The 14,396-nt window shown below is 37.4% G+C and overlaps 1 protein-coding gene across 1 annotated transcript in view; it reads left to right on the top strand.

Moving 5' to 3' along the window:
* The window catches only part of UNC13C (unc-13 homolog C), a 325,566-nt gene that overhangs the window by 257,696 nt on the left and 53,474 nt on the right, over positions 1-14,396 (top strand). The window contains 1 exon segment of the mRNA XM_067555862.1: positions 535-612. Coding sequence (XP_067411963.1) covers positions 535-612 — 78 coding nt within the window.

Here is a 14,396-nt window from a genome sequence, read left to right on the forward strand (position 1 = left end):
CAGGGGTTGGTTTTTTTACATTACTAAGTAGTAAATAAAGCCGTACAAACTCGCAAAGCCCCAGTAGTAGAACCTTTTTTGCATAATTCACTTAATTTAATCTCTGTATCTGGAAATTGCTATCCTTTGCAGTGTGATTCCCTTGTTTTTTGGCATACAATTTGAAAAAGACTGTGGTTTAAATAAAAAGTTTAGCATTTTAAAAATAAAATATGAAGGCATGTTAATGAAACTAATATTGCCTAGATTGTTAAAGCTCTTTCAAAGTAATGCAAAATTGTTCACCTATGGAATAATTGCGAGGGTTTTTTTTAATGTAATTGCCTGTTGATTTATTCATATGCTGAGATCTCAAATGTTAACTTTGTTGTAGTATGGAAATTTATCAGTTTTATACTGGGATAGGAAGATTGATTTCCAGCTAAACAAACAGATATTACAATCTTGGATCACATTATAGGATTTCTTCCTTGTGGCCATTCTCATGTGTTTGATTGTATCTGTATAATAACACATGCTGTACTTTATTTGTAGCCCTGTATCTTGATGAACAATATCCAGCAGTTGCGAGTCCAACTTGAGAAAATGTTTGAGTCTATGGGAGGAAAAGAGGTAGGTGGTTTTTAATTCTCTGCAGTCACTGGACAGCTACTTAGAGATCATTAGCGGTATGTTCACAACCTATCCACAGCCTTTGCTTCTGCTTGCCAGGAAAATTAAAAAGTAAAAATCAGACATATTACAGAATTTGAAAAAATATAGTATCATATATAAAAGCAACATCATGTGAGAACTATGTAATGCACTGGGAATGTCTGGGGAAATAAGTAAATCGTTTTCACAGAAACATGCTAATGATCTGTAAAGTTCAACCACTACTGGATGTTTTATGTTGCATTCCGTGGTGCTAGCTTGATTTTAATGTTCATTCTGGAATGTATTTTGTTTTGTTTTTTATGTACTAGTTCGTTTTGTTTGCATCTAAAAAATGTTGTAGAAAATATGCCTTGTGCTTTGTCTGTAATGTGTCATGTCTTTGTCCAATGCCTTTGACTTGCAATCCACTGAGCAGAAGAAAGAAGGAGAGAGATTCTCTTATGAGGTTTGTGATAATAAGCATTTTTTATTATTCCTGACCATATTTCCTAAGGCTAAGAACAGTTCCCTACTAATTTCCATGTTTGCATTTAATAATTCCCTATAGTGCTAACTAGTGTATTTAGCACTCAGTTTATACTCTGAACTGAAATCTTTCAATATGCAAATAGTGTAAAGTCTTGGAGAAATCACAAGAAGTTTGTAAAATATATTCTTTTAAATGCACTTTCAATATCTAAACTCCCAATCTTCCAAATCTCATTCAAATGAATAATTCTAATTGACTCAGGCAGCATTCCAGCAATCATTCATGCTCAGCAAAGCACTTAAGCATGTGCTTAACTTTCAACATGTCTTTAAGTGTCATTGACATTAATGAGACATAAGCACATGCATAGGTGTTTTGCTGAAACAGGTCCTCAAGTAGTTCCTCTGAAGTCACTGATTACTCATATGAGTAAGGTTTATAGGAACAGACCTTCCATCTGGAAAGTGTTGATGTTGCTAATTAAGTGGATATTAATGTATTCTTTTTCAAACTATTACCTCCAGTGTGAATCACTATGCACTGATACAAAAAGCATTTTAAAGCCTAATTTTTACTTGATAGAATAACATGAAAGGGGAAGTCAATGCCCATCACACGCCTAGATGACCTCCTGAGGTCCCTTCCAACTCTAATATTCTATGATTCAGACAGTAGTTCCTCTGTAAATCTTAAAAGTGAACATTTAAATGATCTTCACTTCTAATTTTATTGTGAGGTATGTTTGTTTAGATAAAACGAAGGTCTGAAGACTAATTCTAATTCTTCTTAAAGAACACTAAAGAAATTAGTTACAGAATAATAAACTCTTATATATAACAGACTCTTGTGTAACATGAAGACATTTTTAAAAGCTTCATATCTGAAAATCATGCTTTGCTGAAGTCCACTGTATTAGGTACAGTGCAGTGTTTTATGTCAAGTAACTTATAAGATGTAGCTGACACATCCCAAGTTACAGGTCAAATAATTTCCAGAGGGGTAACCGTGTTAGTTTGTATACAGGGAAAACAACGAGAGTCCTCTAGCACCTTAAAGACTAACAAATTTCTGCAGGCATAAGCTTTCATGGGTTGCAACCCACTTACATCTGACAAAGTGGGTTGCAGCCCACGAAAGCTTATGCTCACAGAAATTTGTTAGTCTTTAAGGTGCTACAGGTCAAATAATCAAGCTTCAAATAATGTTTTGCTCTATGAAAATGAAGTTTCTTTGTAAAACTTGTTTTCTTCCTTGAATAAACAAGACCTTAAGATTTGAGTGAGGTACTCAAAATCCAATTGCCTTAGCAATGATCATGTTATTGGTAATCGAATATACATAACTGGAATGAAATGCATGTGTTTTATCAATTTTCAGTTGTATATTAATACTTCATCTCTTTAAAAATTGTATAAATCATAATATTTTAAGGAGCCAATATTTCCAGTTTCAGAGCACCTCACATGATATTGAAGTCAATGAGAATTAAGAAAACTCATCGCCTTTTAGAACTAGGCCCAAAATACATTACTTGCCATTCATTCATTTAGCACTTTCAGGAGTCCCATATCAAAAATGTTTCTGCAAATTTTTGCATCTGATAAAATCAGAGTCAATGCACAGTAGAGATTATAGACTGATGTACTGGATGCAATTGGTTGGGTGGGAAGGGCACATCAAACATTTACAGAAATGCTGCGGATTTATTGTTGGTATCTTTGTTAAATGGGCAGTAAAATGTAATCAGCTCAGCTGTGTAAAAGTGGAACTATTTCCCATGAACAAACAAGGATAGTGAATGTTCTGTTCTCACTCATTTCTAATATTCCTCCTAAAGCAACAACTTTTTTCTAGCCATTACTGAACTATATTTTAGAGATTTTTCTCTTTATTTAAGGAGTGGATACTGAACAGTTGCAGTGTTTTTGTCAGTGCTTTGTTATAAAGTGTGCTGAAAGTGTATTAGCCAGATTCTTACTAGAAAACAAAAATCTACTGTGTGATATCTGAGTTATTTTTGTTTAATTTGTATATTGTTATTGGTAACTGTGTGGCTCCATGTTGACATCAAAAATCAGATGAACAGGATCCACTGTTCACTCAGATGTTTGTTATTAAGTACCATCTGCATAATTATGTTCCCCAGAATGTGGTAGGTGCTTTCCAAACGTGACCTTAGACACAATCCCTGCCCCAAAGAGAAACCTAAGTGAACAAGTATCTTATAAAAGGCAGGAGAAGGAGATAAGCACAGAATCAGTTTATTAAAAAAACCAAACAACAAAACCCAGCAATCCCTTCTAGTCCTTTACTACTCATTAGTGCCAAGAGATGAATAGAGCAAGATATGAAAAGCATGAGAAGTAGTGAATGGCAATGATCTTTTTGGAGATAATAATAGCAGCATTTTATTTCACTTACTATATTTTGTAAGTGAACTTAGTGCTTGTGAAAATGTTTCAGGACTCTGAAGTTCTCTCTCTATCCCCAGGACACTAGCAGTACTAGTGCAAATTTTCCATGCTGCCCCACCAATATTCCTTGACTCTGATCTGTCTCAAGGGATGAGAACCTCCATGCCCATTCAGTCTCTGGTGTCCTTAATGCCCAACCAAGATGCAGATTAGTGCCAGAATGATTGAAGGCATATGAAGGAGGTTGGAAAAACTGAAATTGTTAACTTAGAAATTAAAGAAGGAACCTGACAAAATATATTAAATAATGAATGGTCTTGAGAAGATAGATAGGAAGCTTCTGTTCTCTCACAATAACTGGAGGACAGTCAATGAAATTAAAATAGAATTAAGGTAGAAAATCAAAACTGGAAATACATGGAAATGAAAATGAAAAAATGGAAATACATTTTCATACAATGCATAATTAGACGGTGGAGCTCATTACCTCTGGATAGTGGTGTGGCCAAGAATTTAGGAAAATTCAAAAAGGAACTGAATATTTATTTGGCTTAAGAAGAATATCCAGCAATATAATAGTTAATGCTAACAAAAATTATTAAAAGGATATTAAATTTCATGTTTCAGGGTGTAAGCCAGTTGCTAACAATAGTGGTTTAGGAAACATAATGTATGGGGCAGATTAGGTCTTATCTACTTACTGTAAGATTCTTACATCTTCCTGTGCAGTATCTGGTTCTAGCCATTGACAGAGACAGGAAACTGACTAGAGGGACCTCAGGTCTGATCCAGTCTGGCATTTGTTCTCTAACAACTGAGACTAACAGCATGTCATATCAGGCACCAAATTGCCTTCAGAACTCAGTGACTTTCTGAGACTAATTACCCATGGTCAGATTCTGATCTCAGCCTAAAATCTAGAGTTACTCCACTGACTTCCATTGAACTACTACTGCAAATTTTTAATGGTGTAACTGCAATCTGAATCTAGTTCCCATTCTGATTTGATGCACTGACCTCGATCCAAAAGACTCCAAAATTCTATTACCAGTCTCCTGAGCCATCCTATACTACTCATCTTGAAAACAAATACACTCACCCACCTAATAACATTTATTTCCTATTGGACTACTTTTTATAGGATACATCCACTTTAGTAATGTGTTTGATTTGCATCAGTAAGATTATTTCTCTATAGTACTCCTCTGTCTCTCTGGTAGCATTCCTAGTCTCAAAACGCAATAAAACTCTGTAAGTCGTGAAAACCCATCTCTGTGACTTGAATATTAAGTTATAGAGTAAATGAGAAATGAGGGTTGACACATTGAGAAATTAATTACTGTATTAACGCTCTTATAGCCTAGATAAGTAATTGAATAGAGCAGAAAAGTCAAGTTTAAGTTACAGTGCTGCTTCTAAATCTTGTTTCCTTGAAACTAAGCAAGGATCTGCAAGCCTTCATTTGGGCCCAAATGAGTTATGAATATTAATGTTATATCACAAAGGAAAATACAGACTATTAGAAAGTGATAGAACATGTATCAGACAGGAGCATAACATGTTTAATGGTAAACTATTAATCAACATGATTCTTAGAACATTGGTGTTTTCATTATTAAAAGTAAATTGCTTGGGCCAAGTTTTGGGTAAGGAACTGATTGGGTGTTGATCTTTTATAGGAACAGGTTTAAATGTACCTATGATGCTACATACATGAAATAAACATGTTGACAGTCCTTAAAAATATACTTGTCTTGTATAATTTTGCATACAACCTAATATGCAAGAGAAGATGGCTTAATATACATTAATAGTGTTACCAGGGCGGGCAGCTGCCCAGGGAGCAAAATCAGGTGGGTGGGGGTGAAAAAACGGAAGGGGGGCAAATATGCTTGCTTGGCCCGGGCACTAAAATGTCTAGTTATGGCACTTAGTGTTGCAGTGGTACTTGATCTTTAAGTTTATAATATTTAAATATAATGGGACAAATATCTCTTACTCAGCTTTTATTCAGTGCTTAATCAGGAAAACACCCATTGATGTAAATTCAAAACAAGACTAATAATGAGTTGTCATTCTGTTCTGTTCGATTCAGATTCTTTCCTCTACCTATCACTGTCATAATTGAGTGCCTTCCTGTAGTTCATTAAGTGAAGTGACTAACATCTCTCATGTATTGTTCACCATCTATACACATTATATCCCTCATTGCTATGAAATTTGGATACTGATCTGAACTTCCACAAAGTCCAAGAGGGTTCAGATTCAGTTTCTCAGTTCAGGCACATATCAGAAATATAGATGTACTCTATGCCGCTATTTCTCAACTTTTTGGGTTGGCATTGCCTTATTTAAAGTAAAAATAAAATTGTGCAGCCTCCTTACATTTTCTATAAAGGTAAGAGTAAAAATAACCCTATATACTTCATTTGTGTATGGGTTTCCAGCAGATGACACACAGTACTTGACCTTGAAGAAGGGCATGAGGGGAGTGAGAATGTCTTTGCTTAAAATCGTAATAAGATGTGTAATGCCTTGCAACCTCCTTCCCTTGCCAATTACTTTGGAAACCCCTCTCTCCCCCTCCCCCCAAGGATCACTACCCACCAGTTCAAAAACACTGCTTTGTATTCCAGAACTTAACGGGTTATATTCACCCTTTTGAGACCTCAAATCTTAAGTACCACTAAGTTCCACTTAACATCTATTTTGAGGCTGTAAGTGGGACCTGAACCTGAAAAGAAAACTGTGCAGGTAGACACCACTCCCCATAGTTGGCTCTCAGTTGGGACTTAAGAGGGTTCATTGGCTTTGATCTGTCTCTCTGCACTGAGGTGAATTTCACCCAAAGAGGAAAAAAGAATTTGATGAGGATAGAAAATTTACACTGTACTCCTCTCTAGTTGTTGTTTTACTCATTTGAATGAAGCATCAAGGGGGCTGGTTTGTCTATTGTTGGGTGATACTGGCATGTAGCATGTGTTCCTTCCTAGATCTAAAGATGGATACACCTGTTAAACATATCAGTGGATAGATGGTGAGAGCTGTAATCTCTGAAAGAAACAAATTCAGATTTACTGTAACCCAAAACACTTCTGTCAATGATATTACCAAAAAGAAATAATACTTTTCATGTTACTAGTATGATGTTCTGCAATCAGGAGCAGCGCTAAAGAAAAACACAGAAGGGAAGTAAAGTATGAATGTAACAAATTAAAAGACAATGCCTAATGAGACTGACACTGAAAATAGCGTAAACACAAAGGCTTTTCCCCCTGTTGGCAAGCACAACATAGAGGGATGCATTCAGCAATGCTACAATTGACCTACTAAGTGCAGAAACTAGAAATACATAGTAATGCTGGTTGAAGGCTATGTACAGGATCCAGGTGATTAAATTTTTATTACTGTAGATTCTTAAATAGAGGCCACAGCTGAATAGGAGAAAATTAAAAATCTCTAGAAGCAAGAGAACTAAAGTTATTTAACAAACTAAAAATGCTGTTTTGGGAGTTGGTGGAAGAGATGACTATTTAGATAAGACATTTATACTCCATAAATTAGGCTAAGGTCAACAATTAGGAGATTTACCTCTGAGGAATATTTTTAGTTCATTGTGTATGAGATCCAGCCCTGTGTCAAGGACCACACAGTGCCCTTCACCCCAGGGAGACAGCCTACAAGTAAGAGGAACATATGCTGGCCCTCTGCACAGGGATGAATTTCAACCTGTATGGATATGTCTACATTGCAATTGATTGCTTGCTTGAATCTAACTAGCATAGCTAAAAATTGAAGTGATGATGTGGCAGAAATCCTGTCGTGGGCTACGGATGAGAGCGTGAACCCAGGGTTCCAGCAGGCTTGTAAAGCCCATGTTGAAGCTTGCCCTGCTTCATCTTCATTTCTGCTTTTAGCCATGCTAGCACCGGTGTGCCTACATTCGCTGAAACTACATCATGGATTGCAGGGTAGACATACCCATAGGCAATTTCAGCTGCACAAACTGAGTCATGTTACCCCACTTCATGTGGAGCTTTTAAAATGGTATTCCCCAGAGGCGATGGGATGCACTGAAATAAATCCAGAATTGTACATTGAAATAGGATACGTTTTTATGGTGCCAAAGAGCCCAAATTCTACTTACTAAATTCAATCCTGGTGCCTTAAAATGACCACTGCCTTGTGGGATGAATTCCACTGACTTCTTGGTTTTGTTTTTTTTTTAATTCTTTCCTCCAGGACAGGTGGACATTAAAGGCTCTACAACTATACAGTTTTGTTTATCCTTCTATTTAATATGATTGATATACTTTTCCCTGTCTGTAACAAATTCCTCGTATAAATGTTCCACATGCAATACACACCCAGAAGTAAATAACAGTTTTATGCTTACAAGGGAGGGCATGCAGGGTTGAGCCCATATCATCATCACAGAGGAACAGTAAACTTTTTGAAGTAATGCACACATCTCTGGCTCGTAATTGCTGCTTAATTTGCTTAGTCTGCCTTTTGGAGTGGTAAGGTGCTTAAGATCATGTAGAAGGAATTTATCCAATATAAATGGCTCTGTTAGCTGAGTTCTAGCTCTTATCTGTGAGAAAAATTAATCTCTTGAAGGCTTCATTCATATATATATATATATGGAATGGAATTTATATTATACATATATAAAATATAAATTCCATTTTAATATAATGACGCAGGATTTTAGTTCAACCAACATAGACTAGCTCAGTAAAAGGTTTAACTGACTCAGATTTCACCAGAGATTGAATTTCAATATGCTGTATGCTTATTCTGCTTAGCTCAGCTGTACTCAGTGTTATACAACAGCTTTAAAAAACTGCCCATTTGTGAAACTGTTTGTTATCATGCTGGCCTGGTGATGGTGCTCAGCTATGTCTTTCTGGACTGAATGAGACAGTTTGGATTTTGGAATGGAGACTCTGGAGAATTTATGTCTGCATTTACTATCCCCAAATGTTCAGTTTATGCAAAACGAGCAACAGAGTTGGGCTAGCCTTAAATTGAGTCCACTGGAGTATAGGTTTTCTACAAAGTCTGGGTTCATGAGTGGTCTCATGGAACTGGGCTTAGTTTTGGCACTGTAAAGTTCATATGCAAACTGCAATTATATGAAAAAAGGGAGCCAAACTATTAGGGTGTGTCTACCATCAGTGGGTAACTTCATAAACGTGTCTGTACCAATTGTGTTAGCAGTGGTAGAAGCTGTAGTGGAGACAAATGCTTGCATTTTTACCACTTTATGTCACCTACTCTGTGTAACATGGTGATGATAATGGCAATACCCTGTCTATGCTAGGGATACTTCACCAACGCAGCTCCATCAGTACAGAAACCTGTGTACAGATTTTCCCAGGCAAGGTTCTCAGCCCTGTAACAGATGGGCCAAGGAGAAATGGCTGAAGATGTGTTCCATTCGCCATGCTGTCCTCTGCCCACAAACGCAAGCACCCAAGGTTCTATCCATTCCTTCCTGTGAAGGTGCAAACACTAGTAGGCCCCTATAGCCTCATTCATACATGCTTGGAACCATACTGGTTCCACTGCCAAGGGACCGTCTGCTAAGGAGGCAACGGAGGACTGTCTGTTAAGCCCGGAGAAAAGAGAGCAGTTAAAATAAGTCTTCTGAGTCACTGAGTGCTATTATGGTCCCTTACTATCAGCAATGGAATAGGTAGATGTGCATTTTTGGTGCATGAGTTTGATTTAGTATTTTTCAAGACTGGCCAGAATTTACCTACAGTTGTTTTACAGAAAGAAAGAGTAACTGCCTCTCAAGTTATTTAATCATCATCTTCACTGCTTCCTTGTTCAGGCTCATCTTCTCAGGCATAAATTAGAGAGGCAGATGTACTGCATAAACTGGGAATGTTTCCAAATTCACCTTTTCAAAAGTCACACATTTATTATCTACTCTTAGCAGGGTCTTTCGATCTGTAAGAAGGCACTGAGATGCATTTTCAATACACGCAAGGAAGGCAGGGAGAGAACAGCAATTTGTGCAGAAACAGCCACAGCTGACTTTACATTTCCCAGTTCTGTAAATGATTTTCACTTTCAGCATAGCAGGATTCTTTCATTGTTACACACAAACTCAGTTTGCCTGATTAGATCTGCCCCAGGAGAAGTTTACCTAAAAAAATATGTTTTGTTCAAAAAATCATGTTTTGAAAAGATTTATAGCAATCTAGCACACATCTTTTTTTTCATACCCCTGAACGATGTAAGGTTTGGGTGTTGACCTAGTGTGGGCTCCATAATTGGCCCAGACTGTGAACAGAGGGAACTGAGATTCAACAGATCTCCTGTGGAGAGAGAGAGGGAAGGCGCATGATTCCAAGGACTCATCCTCCTCTCTTTGGGACCTCACAGAATTCCCTCCATTAGAGCTGCTTTAGGGGCAAGGACAGTACGGAAGGGAGTGGAAAAGGAGCCTGGCCATCATCCACAGCACCCATCCCTACAGAGTCCATTCAGAACTATTTTTAGACGTTAATACTACTTAAAGAGGCATTAACTTGTGCAGATTAGCCTCTGTAGGGGTTAGTACGGATGTGTCAGCTCCTCCCTGACTCTAAAGTTATCAGGTTTGCTATAGATCCTGTTTGGCCTCCCCCAACCAGTCACTGCCCTTTAAAGCCCCTCTCACCTGCAGGAGATGATTCTCTGAAAACTCAGTGAGAGGAAACCCACAGCTTTTTTCTGATTCCTGTGTCCCTTTCAACTTTTATGGTTTTCCCAGGAGATGTATGAGTTGGAGCTATGTTACATCCAAGTATGGAGGGAAGTAAGCTGAGGAGATTCTCCTGGGAGACAGAATATACAGACACGCCCAGTAAGAGGGAAAATGAAACCACTATGGTGTTGGTGCATAAAATGCATGCTTAAATAGGAGATCTTGGGTGCTGGCTCCTGAAGTCACAGCATTTAGGACCTTTGCTCTTAGTTGTGGTGCAGTACTGCCCAAAGGCCCCATTAATGGGAACTGCTAACAGCAACAACAATGTGCATCTCCACTGTAGATTATCAGTAGTTCGTTCTTCAAGTACTGTAGTTGTGGTGGCTTTGCTACTGGGGTGTTTTCCTTGGATATAAATCTTCTCATTTAAATGGGATGTTGTTAAACATTCAAAGCTCAATTGTGAAAAGCAACTAATCATTACTGTGCACATCTAAGTTTTAGGAAAAGTTCATCTGATTTATTTCCATGCACAGGAGTTATTAGATAAATGGTCACTCATCCATTTCAAATCTTGTAAGCAGCCAAGTCATTCTCAATGTACATAGCCTAAAAACATCTAAACATTCTATTAAGACTTAATATTATTATATTAATATTCATCCTGACTGTAGAACTAATGAAATGGTGCCATTACAAGAACCAATAGAATGAAAGTTGAGCAACTGAGAGGGAAGAGGATTTTTAGTCTGTCTTTTTAAAATTCTTTTTTCCATAAGACCTATTCAGTTTTGAATAAAGGAAGGGTTTATTAGAGATTCCACATGCTCAGCCCATCTACTAAGGTGTTAGAGCCTATAGACATCACTGAAACCTCCTACATGTTCTCTAGCAAAATCAGGGAATACCAAATTTGACATTCCTTGAGGTGAAGTTCAGGTCAAGTCCAGTTTAGGGAGTTTACCTTGAGTAAGAAATGAGTAAAGAACTCAAGATTTTGCCCACAGTGATGAAGTGAAGCATAAAATACTTGGCCTGCATAGCCCGTATTCAATGTTATGTTCTCCTGTCAAGTGAATTTCTTGAAGGAAAGTGCATTCATGTTCAACTTTTTTCCTTTTTAAAGTGCCACTAAAATGTTTCCCTTTGAATTGGAATTCTTAATCTCCTAGACATTCCAAGAACATAAACTCTACTGGTGAATTTACGTTATTGAACTAGTACACACAAAGAAACAAAAGAAGCAGAAAAGCCTGTCAACAGTTTCCTTGCGAGGTGAAAATAGTTTCCCATTGAGCTCATGTAAGGCACAACAAGACAGATATGATTTTCATCAGAAAAGATGACCTATATCAGTTAAAAGCAAGAGTGTTCCACCAGTTTGCCTGTCAAATGGTGCAATGAAAACCATATAATAAAACAACAATCCCAGCATTCAACGCAAGCCCGTTGGGAATGACAGGTCATGGAGTTCCATAGACAGAGAAAATATAGGCACTTAGCCATTAACATAAAATTATCAGAACAATATACATATCTCTATTGCAGAAATACAAATGAGCCCTCTTGCTCCCATGCAGCCCACCGAAAAGGGTATTGACGCAAAAAAAAACGATGCTTCCTAATCAAAATGAGACTAAGCTGTCACAGTGAAAAAGGAGTAGGAGAATGGGAACTGAAGCACAGTTTTTCATCAATGCAATATAGGCAGGTGTAGGAACCCACACGTGTAGGAAAGTTTGTTTTAGCATCTGTTCATTTTAGTATAAAGGAGGGTGGCCAAATATCTATGCCAAATTATTTTCACACTCCTGATCATCCTGCATGGTTGAATGCTTCTATTTTCCAGTTGCTAGGAAAACCTGCTGCAAACCAAATTTTGCTGAATGTATGCCAAATCAGAGAATATAATAACCAGTAAGAAGTTTGTCTAGTAGATGTATGATACGTTGAGGGTGCATTGCTATATAATGTAATCTACAGGCAAATCCCATTTCAGCTTCAAGAGCATAATCTTAATCATCTATAACATAATGCTTAGTTGTTCCTATAGGAATCAGTGCTGCAGGCTACTGCGCACTCTGCCAGAGGATTCCCAAACTGCAGTACGTGAACCTCTGGTAGAATGTGAGCTTGAACTGTGAATGGAACCCAAACAGCTGAAGAATGAATGTTAGATTTGAAAAGTTGGGGATCACTGGTCATTTTGTTTTCTCTCCACGACAGTCTGTTCCACCCAAAATTTACTTCTTTGCTCTGTAGACTCCGTAAAGGCTTGTCAGCAACCACCACTCCCTGTGAACACAAAGGCAGGCACAGGTGGGGTAAATGCAGTATGGCTGGGGTATTTTGCATCCCACCAATAACTGACTGCTGTCTGAGGGCCACTCTAATTTATGCTCAAGACATGGTTGGCTTTCAGAGAGCCCAAAATAAAGTGAGTGAAAAGTGCACATCTTGGCTAAATCCCGGATTACTGTTTGGAGTATTCACTTTTATTAAACCAAAATAACCTGATGGTACCTCCAAATTTTGTAATTCTATAATCCTAAACTCATTGAATTGCCTATAGAGATATAACATATATCCAACCAAGGAGCATAACTATTTGTATTCCACTCCTTTGAATGGCACAGCACTGATAACCATGGCCTATGAGTATGCAAAAAGCTGGATTTTCTGTCCATGGATCTCCAGTTTTGCATGCACAAACATTCTTGCACTTTGAAAGCACAAACATCTGCTAAGAATTTTAAAACTTGCACACACACTTTAAAGTGTCTAAAATCTGTACACAGCCAAAATTTAGCATTTGCACCAGCAAAACCATTTTGGCCAAGCAGTGTCCTATTCCAGATAAATGTAGTAAGTACATTACACTTAGTGGTCTATAAATATTGGTTATCATAACACCACTCATACAAAGTGCATGCAAAGTGCATACAAATACTCATGCATTAGCCTTTGTGGTCTTAGCTGCAAAGAATGGGATAAGATGCTTCTCTAACTTTTTTGTTTGCATTCGAGGGCATGCTCAGATGTAAAATTTAATAATTTACAATATGTAAATATTTGAGTTCAAGTGCTTAAAATCTTTTTTTCCACAAGTGTAGATCCATCACTCAAATGTTCACAGAAAGTGAAAACACAAAGGCATTGCAACTTTCAAGTTCATTTCTACATATTGAGCAACTAATCACACAAAGTTCTTTGCATTACTCAACCAACTCTAATATTGATTCCCAGTATGAATTATTTAATGAGATTAGATTGTTTTTCCCAGCCATACTTATTAAAGAAAAAGATCATTCAGGAAGAAGTTTGCACTATCAGTAAAACTGTGTTTTACTGTAGGAAAAACATCAACAGGAAGGAGAGGGGTAAAAAACCTGTCTGAACTTTCCATTGGTAAATATCAGAGCAACATTAATACATTTCTCAGATTAAAAAAAATTAGAGATTGGTCCAAGCCACAAGGTTTGAGTCCAAGCTTCCTCATCCAGCCTTTTGGTTCACCCTATTACAGAGGGAGGACCAACTGCAATGTTTGAATCTGGGTCCAGTTGTACTTCTCCAAACTTCAGCGGTGTTTGCTTTCGGGGTTTTGGTTTGAGCTCACAAACTGCTTTGTTATTTACATTCCCTTGGTTGTATTAATCAAACTGATAATGTGTATGCATTTCTTAACTTTAAACACATAAGTAGTCCCACAGAGGCCCTACTCAACTGGACCACTCGTGTTCATAGTTAAGTACAGGCTTTGCTGGACTGTGGTCTATAGAACAATCCCATTCTTTAACTATTTCAGATTTTTGTTCAAAAACTATTAATGATTCTTTGATTTTCTATGCTTCTATACATACAGAGATGATATCATGATTGACTGATTGGCTTTGAGGTATCCGTTCACTATAAGTAGTGGATGAGTGGTCTTTTGGTTAACACACAGGATTAGGAGTCAGCAAATCTGGGTGGTTGTCTCTGCTCTACTATGGATGTCCTATATGACTTTGGTTAAGTCAACTAACGGTGCTGTACCATAGGTTATCCATCTCTAAAATGCAGATAATACTGCTTACCTATTTGACAAAGGTGATCTGAACACTCAGGAGCTAGAGTAATGAACCTGTTAATAAATAAAAAATAAATA

This window comes from Emydura macquarii, unplaced genomic scaffold, assembly GCF_026122565.2.
Source record: "Emydura macquarii macquarii isolate MOO-44397 ecotype Brisbane River unplaced genomic scaffold, CSIRO-AGI_Emac_v2 contig_1644, whole genome shotgun sequence".
NCBI lineage: Eukaryota > Metazoa > Chordata > Testudines > Chelidae > Emydura > Emydura macquarii.